Genomic DNA, 15,030 nt, shown 5'->3' on the forward strand with positions numbered 1-15,030 from the left:
CCACCAATAAAACTTTTGAAAACCGTTCATAAGAAAAAAAATGATTCATTGAGGCATTTCATTTGTAAAATACATGTTAAAATCTTTGTCATTGGGATTGCTTCTCTCTTTAGCACAGGACTTCTTTTTTCTTCTTTCTTTCAGAAAGAAAGCTGACCAATACGCGGGGTCTGAAAGGCAAATTGTTGTTGGATTATCTTTAAATACCCACTGCTTTTTGAGCAGAATTCTAGCTTTGTATAGGCTAATGTTCCTATTGTTGAAAGGTGTGTAATAAACAACTAGCACATTTATATTTTGCATTTTGTTTTCTTACTGTACCGAAAATGAACCGAACCGTGACCTCAAAACCGAGGTACGTACCGAACCAAGATTTTTGTGTACCGTTACACCCCTGGACACAGTATAAACAAACAATTTCCATCTATTGTCCCTTGTCGGCTACAGTGCAACACAACTGAGAGTGCTATGCCTTCCTGCTAAGCAACAAAACAGTATAACTAAACATCCTGTGCCTGCCCCTCCACATCCCTGGGGTTGTCAAGCCCTCAAACAGTGATGCGCCTAGATTTTTTTTGACATCAAGTCATTTATAACATCAGTGAAATCCAGTTTTTGAGCAAGCTCACACTCAATGGAGAGCATGGTGTTACTGGCATCCTAAAGGGGCCGCTGTCCCCTCCAATAATTTGGCCCAGACGAAGAGATGGGCGAGCGTAAGGGGGTGAGATAGGCGTTGTTGTGAGTTGTTGCGCGTTAGCGCTGAGTTGAGTGGCTGTTAGTCCCCCATCGTTAATAAAAGTTCCACCAAGAAGCCATCCGACGTGTCTCTGCGTTTTCATGCACATCACCACCTTCCTGAAGGAAGACCCGAACGAACTGACGACAAACGAGCCGTCCACCCGTCCACTAGACACTACGGTGCGGAGTTGAGAGCACCGCAACTTACCATAAAGTGCAGTTTGGTAACAATGGCTAGGTTGTTAAGCTTGCTCTGTGATATGGTGAAGCGTAGGTAGTTTTTTATTATTTTCATTTTACCGAAGGCAAACCATTCTCTGCTAAGACAGGAGTGGGGGCGTTGTGCAAAAAAAAGGGGGAAAAAAAGTATTTGAAATATTTAATATGTTAAAGTTTTTAAGTATATATCGAGTAGAACATAATATTTAATCCGACAATGATTTAAATATAAAAATACATTAGGGCTGTCAAAATTATCTCGTTAACGGGCGGTAATTAATTTTTTAAATTAATCACGTTATTTGACGCATTTAACGCACATGCCCCGCTCAAACAGATTAAAATGACAGCACAGTGTCATGGCCACTTGTTACTTGTGTTTTTTGGTGTTTTGTCGCCCTCTGCTGGCGCTTGGGTGCGACTGATTTTGTGGGTTTCAGCACCATGAGCATTGAGTAATTATTGACATCAACAATGGTGAGCTACTAGTTTATTTTTTGATTGAAAATTTTACAAATTTTATTAAAACGAAAACATTAAGACGGGTTTTAATATTACATTTCTATAACTTGTACTAACATTTGTCTTTTAAGAACTACAAGTCTTTCTATCCATGGATCGCTTTAACAGAATGTTAATAATGTTAATGCCATCTTTTTGATTTATTGTTATAATAAACAAATACAGTCCTTATGCACCGCATGTTGAATATATATATATATATCCATCTTGTGTCTTATCTTTCCATTCCAACAATAATTTACAGAAATATATGGCATATTTGATAGATGGTTTGAATTGCGATTAATTGCGATTAATTACGATTAATTAATTTTTAAGCTGTCATTAACTCGATAAAAAATTTTCATCATTTGACAGCCCTACTATTTTTGTACTTAATTTTCTAATGCCTTGTTGTTCAGGGAGCAAATCTTAGGGGAGGACCAGCGCCCCGCGGTGGTGTCAAAAGGAACTCAGCGGAAAGACGAGCACTCAAAGCGAGAGACCCCACCAGACGCCCCCATCATCGATGTAAGCTTGAAAACTGTCAAAAAGAACCGCCCCACGGTTTTAAATCACGACTTCATTCACAGCCGACCATCAAGTTCGAACACCAGCCGTGGTACATCAACGCCACGGGAGGCACGCTGCACCCGTACCAGCTGGAGGGTCTCAACTGGTTGCGCTTCTCGTGGGCGCAGGGCACCGACACCATCTTGGCTGATGAGATGGGCCTGGGCAAGACGGTGCAGACCATCGTCTTCCTCTACTCGCTCTACAAAGAGGTGACGTGACTACGTTCAACCCAAACACTGAAATGTTCCTTAGATGGAAGAGTTAAAACGACAACTCTCAGACTACGCTTCTTCCAACATGTCCTGTTGTCCTACAGGGTCACTCCAAGGGTCCCTTTCTGGTGAGCGCACCCCTGTCGACCATCATTAACTGGGAACGTGAGTTTGAGATGTGGGCCCCTGACTTCTACGTGGTGACCTACACGGGAGACAAGGACAGTCGCGCCATCATCCGGGAGAACGAGTTCACCTATGAGGATAGTGCCGTCAAGTTGGGACGCAAAGCCTTTCGCATGAAGGTTCACATCCACATCCTTGTACTTCCGACAGTGCTGATTTGACTGAACGTGTTTTGTTATCTTACAGAAAGATACGCCCATCAAGTTCCATGTTCTGCTGACATCCTATGAGCTGATCACCATCGATCAAGCCATTTTGGGATCCATCACATGGGCTTGCCTAGTGGTGGACGAAGCCCACAGGCTGAAGAACAACCAGTCAAAGGTAAAACGGCAAGCTTTGACAGAGAATCCTTGCTTCTGTCAAGCACTTTGATGCCGTAGCTAAGCGTTTTTACATAGACTTCACTATCAATTGACGGGACACGGGGCTCGGGACCAGTGTTGTTAATTTTACTTTAAAAAAGTAATTAATTACAGTTACAAATTACTTCTCCCAAAAAGTAATTGCGTTCGTAACTCAGTTACCTGAATTTAAGAGTAATTAGTTACTTGGCAAAGTAACTAGTGATAATTTTCATGTTTTATTTTTTTTTTCTCAAAAATAAAAAATAAAAAAGTCACACAATGTGAAGTTTAAAGGGTTTTTGGGACAATTGGCCCTAGCCCAATTCTTTACCCTCCACTTAACTAGACACAAGGGTATTGCGATAACTAGATAGTAACCTTTCTATGTGTGGAAGTCATTTAAAGTTGTGAATCAACCGTTAAAGTTGTTAAAATCGCTCCCGTTATTGCATTAGTTCCCTTCTGTCTACTTTCAACATGTGTAAGTTTTAAAACTGTTTCATTTAAAGATAGATTTACGTCAAGATTTTTTGACTTAGGAGCATTTTAGATCAAAAAAATAAATTAAAAAGTAGGTTCGCTAGGAAGGATCTCTACAACAGAGCCTTCCTGAGAGGTCTACTGCTTTAAGATGGCCGCTGTTTACTAACGCATGTAGTCCTTAAAACATGTTGCCAATGCAGCCGTATCTAACATTTGCATCTAGTTCTATAATATGTGATATCTACCGTATCATGTGGGCGCAGTTTGTAGGCTGTAGTCAGGTATTATTGGAGCCACCTAGCATCGCGTTTGCAACGGCGTCTTCCCCACTCCTGCTGTGCTCTCTCGTCTCCGTGAGTCCGTCTCTCTGACTTTTTTTATTCAACTAACTTAGTAACGCATAGTAACGCACGCCTTTCCCGCCTTAGTAACGGTAATGGCGTTGCCAAGATGAGAAAAGTAATTAATTAGATAACTCACTCCTGAAAAAAATAACGCCGTTAGTAACGCCGTTATATTGTAACGCCGTTATTAACAACACTGCTCGGGACTGATCCGTAGGGGGCCTATTTTCAAAAACTAAAATTCAAATATTTTCAAAACCAAAGCCGCTAGCGACCTAAAACCAAAACAGGCACCTCCCTTTCATTATTTACACTACGGTTCTCCAAACTTTTGAACGGTAGTGTATACGAGTATAACAAAACTTAAATTGCTATAAAATTGTCAAATTTTACGCTAGATGCACAAAAATCACCAAATGCAGTGACAATCACCTATATTTTCCGGATCAATAGCAATATTTAACATATCATATAGGTTTTTTGCCCAAAATAGCAAGTTTTCATTAGCTAATAAATCACTCAATTTTCACATCAGAAACTTAATACTTAAGGAAAGCATGCAGAATCATCTTAAATTCACTCAACAAAAGTAAATTTAGCATTTTTCTATTCACAATCTAAACTTATTTAGGCTGAATTCCACTATTGTATAGAGATACAAAATCCAACGTGGCGGCCATCACAAAACAAAGATCTTTTTAAGTTGAAAATTCTTGTAAGTAAATGCTTAAATCGCAAAATTTCTACAGATATGAATGTAAAACAGTCTAGATTATTGGTTAAAAGCAAAAAACAGACAGTTATCATTCTTTTTACGTAACTATTTCAAGCCAGAGTTACAGTTTTGTTCAATCCAACATGGTGGCCGTCACGGAACAAAGAGCTTTTTAAGTAAAAAATTCTTGCAAATAAATGCTTAAATCGTGGAATTTCTATAGATATGAGCGTAAAACGGTCTAGATTCTTGATAGAAGCAAAAAATCAGGCAGTTATCATTCTTTTTCCGTAAATTTTTCAAGCCAAAGTTACAGTATTGTTTGATAAAAAATGGCGGCCGTCACGAAACAAAGAGGTTTTTAAGTAGATAATACTCTCAAATGAATGCTTAAATTGCGGAATTTCTATTGATATAAATGTAAAAAGGTCTAGATTCCTGATTAAAAACAAATAACGGGTGGTTATTGTCTTTTTACGTGAATATTTCAAGCCAAAGTTACGGTATATTTTTAATCCAACATGGCAACCGTCACTAAACAAATAGCTTTTTAAGTTGAAAATTCTTGCAAATAAATGCTTAAAACACGGAATTTCTGTCGATATGAATTTAAAACACTAGACTCTTGGTTAAAAGCAAAAAACGGGCAGGTATCATTCATTTTACGTATATGTTTGAAGCCAAAGTTACGGTATTGTTTAATCCAAACTGTTTAGGTTCTTGGTCAAAAGAAAAAAGGGCAGTTATCGTTCTTTTTACGTAAATATTTCAGGGCTAATTTTTTCCATTCATTTCATTGTACTCACAACGTTTCAAAGTGCATGCATGGTGCGAAATATATAATAATTACCTTGAATCCTCGACCAAATCATTGTTGAGACACTCCTGCCTGCTCGTATGCAGTAAAACCTTCATCCTATTTCCACCTAAATCAGGCGTTAGAACGCATAGTGTCTTTGAAATTATCACAGTGAATAGTGAAAGCCACCTCAACGCTCTATGGGTCGGCCCTGTACAGGAAGGCGTGGCTCAAATCCCATTTGCTACTACTTAATTCTTGTCTCTTGCAGTTTTTCAGGATTCTCAATGGATACAAAATCTACTACAAGCTGTTGCTCACCGGAACGCCGCTTCAGAACAACCTTGAGGAGCTATTCCATCTACTCAACTTTCTCACACCAGATCGATTCAAGTAAGATTACCAAACCAAAATCCTGTTGACTCACTTTTTGCCCTAGCACCAACTGGTCGAAATACATGTTTATTCTGTTTTTATTACCTCACAGTAACTTGGAAGGCTTTCTGGAGGAGTTTGCCGACATATCCAAGGAAGACCAGATCAAGAAGCTCCACGACCTGCTGGGCCCGCACATGCTCAGGAGGCTCAAGGCTGACGTCTTCAAGAACATGCCCGCCAAGACGGAGCTCATCGTACGAGTGGAACTCAGTCCCATGCAGAAGTCAGCGGCCGCATTTAGGAACCTATCGTGCCAGCTATCGCTCATGGAGCCTAGTTTGAGAAACCCTGGTGATTTTGTTCTTTACAGGAAATACTACAAGTTCATCTTGACGCGAAACTTTGAGGCTCTAAACTCCAAAGGAGGTGGCAACCAAGTGTCCCTACTCAACATCATGATGGACTTGAAGAAGTGCTGCAACCACCCTTATCTTTTCCCTGTTGCCGCTGTGGTAAGACCACTCAAAATGTTTTCTACAAGTGTTGTGAGCTGGTTGTTGATGTCGTTCTTTCCGGTAGGAGGCTCCTGTCTTGCCCAACGGCTCGTATGACGGCAACCAGCTGGTGAAGTCGTCGGGAAAACTGACGCTGCTGCAGAAGATGCTGAAGAAGCTCAAAGACGAAGGCCACAGGGTACTCATTTTTTCACAGGTTTGTACCTTCATCTCAAACTCTTATAGCACACCACCAAAGATCTCACAAAAGTGGGTCTGTTGTTCAGTTGTGTACCTTCTGCCATCTAGTGGAAGAACAGATTTTTTATTTTTTTAATTGATTTGACTAAACACAGAACAGTTTTTGCTACCCTCAATATCAGGGGTCCCCAAACTTTTTCCTGTGAGGGCCACATAACCCTTCTCTGATGAGGGGCCGGGGTCAGTTTGTAACAGAAAAAGTGTGACGATTGCAGGAGTGCCTAAATGTAAAAATGTATTGTTTTTCAGAAAGCCACAATCAAATAACCCTTTCTGGATTCTTCAGGGAACAAAAGTAAATAAAATAAAAATAATATAATATAATTAGGGCTGTCAAAAATTATCGCGTTAACGGGCGATAATTCATTTTTTAAATTAATCACGTTAAAATATTTGACGCAATTAACGCACATGCCCTGCTCAAACAGATTAAAATGACAGCACAGTGTAATGCCCGCTTGTTACTTGTTTTTTGGTGTTTGGCGCCCTCTGCTGGCGCTTGGGCCCAACTGATTTTATGGGTTAGTACCATGAGTGAGCATGGTGTAATTATTGACATCAACAATGGCGAGCTACTAGTTTATTTTTTGAAAATTGAAATTTTTACAAATTTTAATCAAACGAAAACATTAAGAGGGGGTTTTAATATAAAAATTTCTATAACTTGTACTAACATTTATCTTTTAAGAACTACAAGTCTTTCTATCCAATGGATCACTTTAAGAGAATGTTATGTTCTTATGTTATGTCTGTTGATGTTAATGCCATCTTGTTGATTCATTTTTACAATAAACAAATACAGTACTTATGTACCGTATTTTGAATGTATAAATCCGTCTTGTGTCTTATCTTTCCATTCCAACAATAATTTACAGAAAAATATGGCATATTTTATAGATGGTTTGAATTGCGATTAATTACGATTAATTAATTTTTAAGCTGTAATGAACTCGATTAAAAATTTTAAACGTTTGACAGCCCTAAATATAATATAATAATAAATAATAATAACACTATTAATTAAATAAATAATAACCAAATAACTCTCCCTGGGTTCTTCACAGAAAAAAACAAGGAAATAAATAACACAATTTTTTTTTTTTTTTTTTAACAAAATCTTTTTGTTGTTGTTGTTGTTCAGGGGCCGGACCAAATGTGGCTGCGGGCCGTATATAGTTTGGGGACCCTTGCTCAATATTGTTTTGTATTCTTGTACCAGATGACAAAGATGTTGGATCTCCTAGAGGACTTTCTAGAGTTTGAGGGTTATAAATACGAGCGCATCGACGGCGGTATCACCGGAGGTCTGAGGCAAGAGGCCATTGACCGCTTCAATGGTGAGTTTTGTTCAATGAGTTTTGTCTTTTACTCAAACAATTCAGTTGAATCTGTATTTATTCTATTTTGGGTTTGAGTTCGGGTTTTGTTCTGGAATTGCCCAAAAATGTGCAGGTCTTTGAGTTCTGATGTTTTATGCTATTGCTTGTTTGCTGAGATGTTTTTGTCCCTCAAGTCAATTCTGTCCGCTCTGATAGGAGCATAGTTGGGAGTTGTTTTCTTCCTATTGCCACCTATTTTTTCACATTTTGCTCAGGCTGTGTTCAGACTGCAGGCATATATGATTCAAATTGGATTCCTCTTCGAATCTGATTTTTAGGGTTGACCGTTCACACTATTTTTAGTAAGTGTCAGCGTGAGCCACAGTATTGACCGATCTGACAGGTTATTGTGGCAACGAAGGCGTCATCTAGCGTTGAGCGACGTCACGGACAGTCAAAACTCATCTGAGCTGTTCAGACTGAGAAGCAGCTTGCCCATATTGGATGTGGAACTACCTCCTGTGTGTGGGATCAATCCGATTTCCATGCTTCGTGACTGTTCAGACTGCAAAAGAGCCATCCAGTTTCAATATGGATGGGCATTAAATTGGATTTTGTCTGCCAGTCCGAACAAGGCCTAGCTGTCCGTCCGTCCCTCCATCCGTCCCTCCATCCGTCCCTCCATCCATCCCTCCATCCATCCATCCATCCATCCATCCATCCATCCATCCATCCATCCATCCATCCATCAAACCCAGACTTCCCCTTTCCCAAGCCACTTCAACCAGCTCCTCTGGCTGGACCCCAAGGCGTTCCCAGGCCAGCTGAAAGACATTGTCTCTCCAGCGTGTCCTGAGTCGTCCCCGGGGCCTCCTGCTGGTGGAACATGCCCGGACTACTTCTCCAGGGAAGTGTCCAGAAGGTATCCGAACAAGATGCCCGAGCCACCTCAACCGGCTCCTCTCAACGCAGAAGAGTAGCGGCTCGACACCGAGTCCCTCTCGGATGACCGAGCTTCTCACCCTATTTCTTAGCGAGAGGAAACTCATTTCGGCTGCTTGTATCTGGGATCTTGTTCTTTCGGTCACACCTTGTGACCATAGGTGAGGGTAGGAACGTAGATCGGCTGGTAAATCAAGAGGTTCACCTTTCGGCTCAGCTCCTTTTTCACCACTACGGACCGGTGCAGGGTCCGCATCACTTCAGACGCTGCACCGATCCGCCTGTCGATATCCCCCTCCCTCCTACCCTTCACTCGTGAACAAGACTCCAAGATACTTGACCTCCTCCACTTGGGGCAGGATCTCATCTGAGGACCGACTGAGGACCATGGTCTCGGATTTGGAGGTGCTGATCTTCACACCGACCCTTTCACACTCTGCTGCGAACCGCTCCAGTGATAGTTGGAGGTCACGGCTTGATGAAGCAAACAGCACCACATCATCTTTAAAAAAATCTGAGATGCAATGCTGAGGGATGGTTCTCCCTTCCCTGAATTCTTGTTTCATTTTCTTTTTTGCTTATGTCCTCGGGTTGTAGCACCAGGTGCTCAGCAGTTCTGCTTCCTACTTTCAACCCGGGCCGGTGGTCTGGGAATCAATCTAGCCAGCGCTGACACTGTCATCATCTACGACTCTGACTGGAATCCTCACAATGACATCCAAGTAAGCCTTGTTTCACGTTCTCCCATGGTTGTTTGGTTGTAAGTCAACCCACAATTAACAATTCTCTATTTGTTGACTTCTTTTCAGGCTTTTAGCAGAGCGCACCGCATCGGGCAGAACAGGAAGGTGATGATTTACCGCTTTGTGACGCGAGGATCGGTGGAGGAGAGGATTACTCAAGTGGCCAAGAGGAAGATGATGCTGACCCACTTGGTGGTGCGGCCCGGCCTGGGTTCCAAGACGGGTTCCATGTCCAAGCAGGAGCTGGACGACATCCTCAAGTTCGGGACGGAGGAGCTGTTCAAGGACGAGATGGAGGCCGCTCGCAACATGGGGGGTAAGTGATACATCCGAAGCACAGGAAAAACTGACATTTAACATCATCTCTCGCTTTTATCAGGCGACACCAAAGACGGCGAGGAAGGCAACGTGATCCACTACGACGACGACGCCATCTCCAAACTGCTTGACCGTAGCCAAGACGCTACCGAGGACACAGAGATCCAGAACATGAACGAGTACCTCAGCTCCTTCAAGGTGGCCCAGTATGTGGTCAAAGAGGAGGATGGAGAGGTGGGAGAATGATTACCCCACCTTTTGATCATACAACCCTAAATATTTAACATTTCTCTGAAGTAAATTTGTATACCTGACCACAGGAGGAAGTGGAGCGAGAAATCATCAAGCAGGAGGAGAACGTAGACCCGGACTACTGGGAGAAGCTCCTGCGTCATCACTACGAGCAGCAGCAGGAAGATCTGGCGCGCAACCTGGGCAAGGGCAAGCGCATCCGGAAACAAGTCAACTACAACGACACCACCCAAGAGGACCAAGGTAGGTGCCGCCAAACCAAGCTAGCACTTTATCCCCGGCTTCCATTAGCGCCCATGTTAATGTTTAATAGTGGCAAGCAGGACTAATGCGCGGGATGGAAGACATTTTGTACTTGTACAGTGGAACATTTACACTGGAAGAGTTCCAGAATAGGGCACCATATTGATACAAAAGATCTTATAAAGAAATATATTTTGTAATATTTTAACATAGATTCCAAAATCTTTATTCCTATTATTTCGATTACGACAACGTGTAATGCAATTTACACTATTAATGGCAAGGTTCTATAAACCGGATGTGTACCTAGCGGAGGACCCGCTACTATCACTGGTATCAACGCTACAGTAGTATGAAAAAGTATCGGAACCTTTTGGAATTTCTCACATTTCTGCATAAAATTACCATCAAATGTGATCTGATCTTTGTCAAAATCACACAGATGAAAAAACAGTATCTGCTTTGAAACTAAAACCACCCAAATATTTATAGGGTTTTATATTTTAATGAGGATAGTAGGCAAACTAGAGCTGTCCCGACTAGTCGACATTGTCGATGTCATCGATGACGTAAATCTGTCGACGAGCACAACATCCCGTCGACGGTTAATGAAGGGTTAAAAAAATATATGCTTGGAAAGTTCAGAATGTCGGATGCTTGGTATGCAAGCGGGGAAATCGGCACAAAGCCAAAAAAGCGCACCGGAGAGTCCAAAACATTGACTTATTTTTAAAGAAACAAAGGAGGGTACACTGTTGTGTCCTGTCTCTTCAATGCCTAGCTTGGCTGCACGTCGGCCGTGAATGATAATGACAAGAGATTGTAAGTCCATCTAACTAACTAATGATATGTTTTATTGAAGTTGCTAAGCCTGTCGCGATATGCAATGATTCCATTTATCGCATGGTAAATAAAAATGAGGGCGGTCATTTTCACGGCTTCGTTTTATCGTTGCGCGCGCGTGCGTACATTTGTGCGTGCGTGCTGATAGCATATGAGACTCCATTTCTTTTCTGTCATCAACACGCTGTAGAATTAAAGTTCAGACATACAAAATAAGAAAACACATCTATATTAAACACTATATACGTTAGCATTGCTACATTGAGGTGAATGGGGAAAAAAGACAACCTACTTTAGCTATAAAACAGGCAGCCTTGTCCAAAACTCTGCAGTTAAAAGGTGACACTTCAAACATGAAAAATCGCTGGTTAACAGCATTTGCAAAAGGAAAAAAAATCTATTTCTGACACCAAATGCAATGACAAAAAGTGCTTTTTTTGTGGAATGTAAAGCGGGGTTAGGGTCAGCGGTTTCGCGAGCGTACTTCCGGTGAACATTTCAAAATAAAAGCATGTCATGTTCGTCATATAAATAACGATTTCTGGAGTTAATCCCACATACTTCAGATTCCACACTAAGAATACTTTTAAAATGACACCCTTTATGAAAAATCTGGCAATGAATAATTATTATAATACGATTATCTATAGTACACTATAGTATACTATAATATTAATGCTAGGTATTTTTTTAAGAATTGTTTTGAATCATGTTGGAAAGGTGAAGTCAGTGTTTTGAATCTGTTTACATTCCATTCTTTTGCACAAGTTAATTCTATCAGCATTTGAACTCATTGTTTGTGATTTATTATTGTTATTTATCTGTTTATTTGTACTTTAATAAAGAATTTAAGTGTTCCAAAATGTTTTTGTGAATTGATAAGCGTCAACAAAAATTTCATTGCTAAATTAGTTTAAAAAAAATGTTTTTGTAAACTGATAAGCGTCTCATAAATTGCATTGCTAAATTAGTAAAAAAAAAAATTTTTTTATTAATAAATAAGAAATTAAAAGATTAGTCGACTAATCGTAAAAATAGTCGGCTGATTAATCGAGAGAAAATTAGTCGTTTGGGACAGCCCTAATGCAAACAATGACAGAAGGGGGAAAATACGTAAGTGAACCATCACATTTAATACTTTGTGCCCCCATTTGGCATCCATAACTTCAACCAGACACTTCCTGTAGCAACAGATCAGTCTGATGTTGGTGAGCTGTTCCATTTTTCCTCCGCACATGACTTTGTATGTTACGCCCAAACAATTCAACTTTGGTTTCATCAGTCCACAAATTATTTTGCCAAAACGTCTGTGGAGTGTCCAAGTTCCTTTTAGCAAACATGAAACTTGCTTGTTTCATCGTTTCGTGGATCATAGTCTTGTTGCAGCATCCATCCTCTTTTTAACTTCAACTGTCTGACAGGCGGCCTCAGGTTTTCATGCACAACATCCTGATAAACTTTTGAATTCATTCTTCCATTAATGATTGCAAGTTGTCCAGGCCCTGAGGAAGCAAAACAGCCCCAAATCATGACGCTCGCTCCACTATGCTTTACAGTGGGTGTGAGGTGTTGATGTTGGTGAACAGTTCCATGTTTCCTCCACACATGACCTTGTGTGTTACTCCCAAACAATTCAACTTTGGTTTCATCAGTCCATAAAACATTTTGCCAAAACTTCTCTGGAGTGCCTTTTTGCGAACATTAAGCAAGCAACAATGTTTTGTTTTTAGACAGCAGTCGTTTCCTACGTGGAGTCTTCCCATGAATACCAGTCTTGGTCATAGTTTTACACATAGTTGACGTGTGCACATAGATATTGGACTGTTCCAGTGATTTCAATAAGTCTTTAGCAGACACTCTACGGTTCTTTTTTGCCTCTTTGAGTATTCTGCGCTGAACTCTTGGCGTCATCTTTAGTGGACGGCCACTCCATGGTAGAGGAGCAACAGTGCCAAACTCTCTCAATTTGTACACAACTTCTCTGACTGTCGATTGATGAACATCCAGACTTTTAGAGATGGTTTTGTATCCTTTCCCAGCTTTATACAACTCACGAATCCATGATCTTCAGACAGCTCTTTTGACCGAGTCATGATGCACATCAGACAGTGCTTCTCATTAAGACAATTCTTACCAGGTGTGTGTTTTATAGTGGGTAGGGCAGCTTTAAACCACTCTTCAGTGACTGGGCACACACCTGACTTAAATTGTTTGGTAAAAAATGGTTTCAATTGCCCTTTAAGTCTCCTGAGGCAGATGATTCACTTACTTATTTTTCACCCTTCTGTCATTGCATGCTATCCTCATTAAAATATGAAAACCTATACATTTTGGGGGGATTTTAGTTAAATCAGACAGTTTTTTCATCTGTGTGATTTTGACAAAGATGAGATCACATTTGATGGCGATTTTATGTAGAAATGTGAGACTTTCGCATTACACTGTGAACTCTTTTAGCAAGGTTAACTTTATCTAAAGACTGCACTGGAACCTTTTACATGGTTTGTCAAGAACAAATTCAGTTACAGGAAACTTTCCGTGCATAGCATAATTTGCCTGTACCCCAAATGCTTTTGGTGAACATAGAAGACACGTTTTACGATCACATTGCTCTAGCCTAGCTACTGCACACTCAGATTTTCATATTTCCAACTATTTAATTGACTTTTACACCCAAGATTTCAAGCCAGAAACCATGCAGATTTGATTCCAAGCTCTCAGCTGTCTATATATTACAGCTTTTGACCTCAGAAACTGAGATCTTTAAAGTGCACTAGTTCTGCTATTAGAGCTCTCTCCAAAGGCTCCGTGCCACAGTTCAACAACAGCCAGCCTGAGAGCTTGAACATTTTTGGAGAGCACTCTCTCATTTAGGTGCGCTTGCCGAGCCGGCGGCATCCGACGGAAGCAATGTTCTGTGTTGTCTCTGATGTGTGGTGCTCAGAGTGGCAGGATGATGTTTCAGACAACCAGTCGGAGTACTCAGTGGGGTCCGAGGACGAGGACGAAGACTTCGAGGAGCGGCCGGAAGGTATCTTGATCATTTAATTTGGGGCATTTTGTTTAGACGAACCTAAAGTGAGTCTTTTTATGTATGGTTTATGAAACGACCGCAAGTAGGTGGGGGATGTAATGTGAGTCATAGGGTGCATTTTGTGGGGATTTTGCTGACTGTCTCTCTTCGTGGCAGGTGGGCGTCGACACTCTCGCCGTCATCTGAGGAACGACAAAGATAAGCCCTTGCCCCCCCTGCTGGCCAGAGTCGGCGGTAGCATCGAGGTAAAAACCAGGACGTGTCCAAAATATCTTCACAACAAGTACATTTTTACACTTATAATAAATGTTATTAATAGGGCTGTCAAACGATTAAAATTTGTAATCGAGTTAATCACAGCTTAAAAATTAATTAATCGTAATTAATCGCAATTCAAACCATCTCTAAGATATGCCATATTTTTCTCTAAATTATTGTTGGAATGGAAAGATAAGACACAAGACGGATATATACAGTACATTCAACATACTGTACATAAGTATTATATTTGTTTATTGTAACAATAAATCAACAAGATGGCATTAACATTATTAACATTCTGTTAAAGCAATCCATGGATAGAAAAGACTTGTAGTTCTTAAAAGATAAATGTTAGTACAAGTTATAGAAATTTTGGATTGAAAGCCCTCTTGATGTTTTTGTTTTAATAAAATTTGTAAAATTTTCAATCAAAAAATAAACTAGTAGCTTGCCATTGTTGATGTCAATAATTACACATTGCTCATGGTGCTGAAACCTATAAAATCAGACGCACCCAAGCGCCAGCAGAGGGCGACAAAACACCAAAAAAAACACAAGTAACAATTGGACATGACACTGTGCTGTCATTTTAATTTGTTTGAGTGGGGCATGTGCGTTAAATGCGTCAAATATTTTAACGTGATTAATTAAAAACATTAATTACCGCCCGTTAACGCGATAATTTTGACAGCCCTAGTTATTAAGTTATTAATTATGGTAAAGGTTATCAAGGAAGTATATTGCAAGCCATTTCCTATCCACGTGAACTGTTTTAAGATGCTAACTGTTACAACCTCTGGAAACTAGCTAACAGTGACT

General features: G+C 40.5%; 1 protein-coding gene across 1 annotated transcript in view; it reads left to right on the top strand.

The window, feature by feature from the left end:
* The window catches only part of chd5 (chromodomain helicase DNA binding protein 5), an 89,204-nt gene that overhangs the window by 47,464 nt on the left and 26,710 nt on the right, over positions 1 to 15,030 (top strand). The window contains exons 13-27 of the mRNA XM_057845922.1: positions 1,884 to 1,992; positions 2,055 to 2,246; positions 2,354 to 2,554; positions 2,622 to 2,759; positions 5,395 to 5,516; positions 5,611 to 5,784; positions 5,872 to 6,013; positions 6,081 to 6,212; positions 7,476 to 7,593; positions 9,115 to 9,239; positions 9,327 to 9,576; positions 9,640 to 9,812; positions 9,899 to 10,073; positions 13,861 to 13,947; positions 14,107 to 14,195. Of these exons, the coding sequence (XP_057701905.1) occupies positions 1,884 to 1,992; positions 2,055 to 2,246; positions 2,354 to 2,554; positions 2,622 to 2,759; positions 5,395 to 5,516; positions 5,611 to 5,784; positions 5,872 to 6,013; positions 6,081 to 6,212; positions 7,476 to 7,593; positions 9,115 to 9,239; positions 9,327 to 9,576; positions 9,640 to 9,812; positions 9,899 to 10,073; positions 13,861 to 13,947; positions 14,107 to 14,195 (2,227 nt within the window). The remainder of the gene's footprint in view (positions 1 to 1,883; positions 1,993 to 2,054; positions 2,247 to 2,353; positions 2,555 to 2,621; positions 2,760 to 5,394; positions 5,517 to 5,610; positions 5,785 to 5,871; positions 6,014 to 6,080; positions 6,213 to 7,475; positions 7,594 to 9,114; positions 9,240 to 9,326; positions 9,577 to 9,639; positions 9,813 to 9,898; positions 10,074 to 13,860; positions 13,948 to 14,106; positions 14,196 to 15,030) is intronic.

This window comes from Corythoichthys intestinalis, chromosome 9 (assembly GCF_030265065.1).
Source record: "Corythoichthys intestinalis isolate RoL2023-P3 chromosome 9, ASM3026506v1, whole genome shotgun sequence".
Classification (NCBI taxonomy): Eukaryota; Metazoa; Chordata; class Actinopteri; order Syngnathiformes; family Syngnathidae; genus Corythoichthys; species Corythoichthys intestinalis.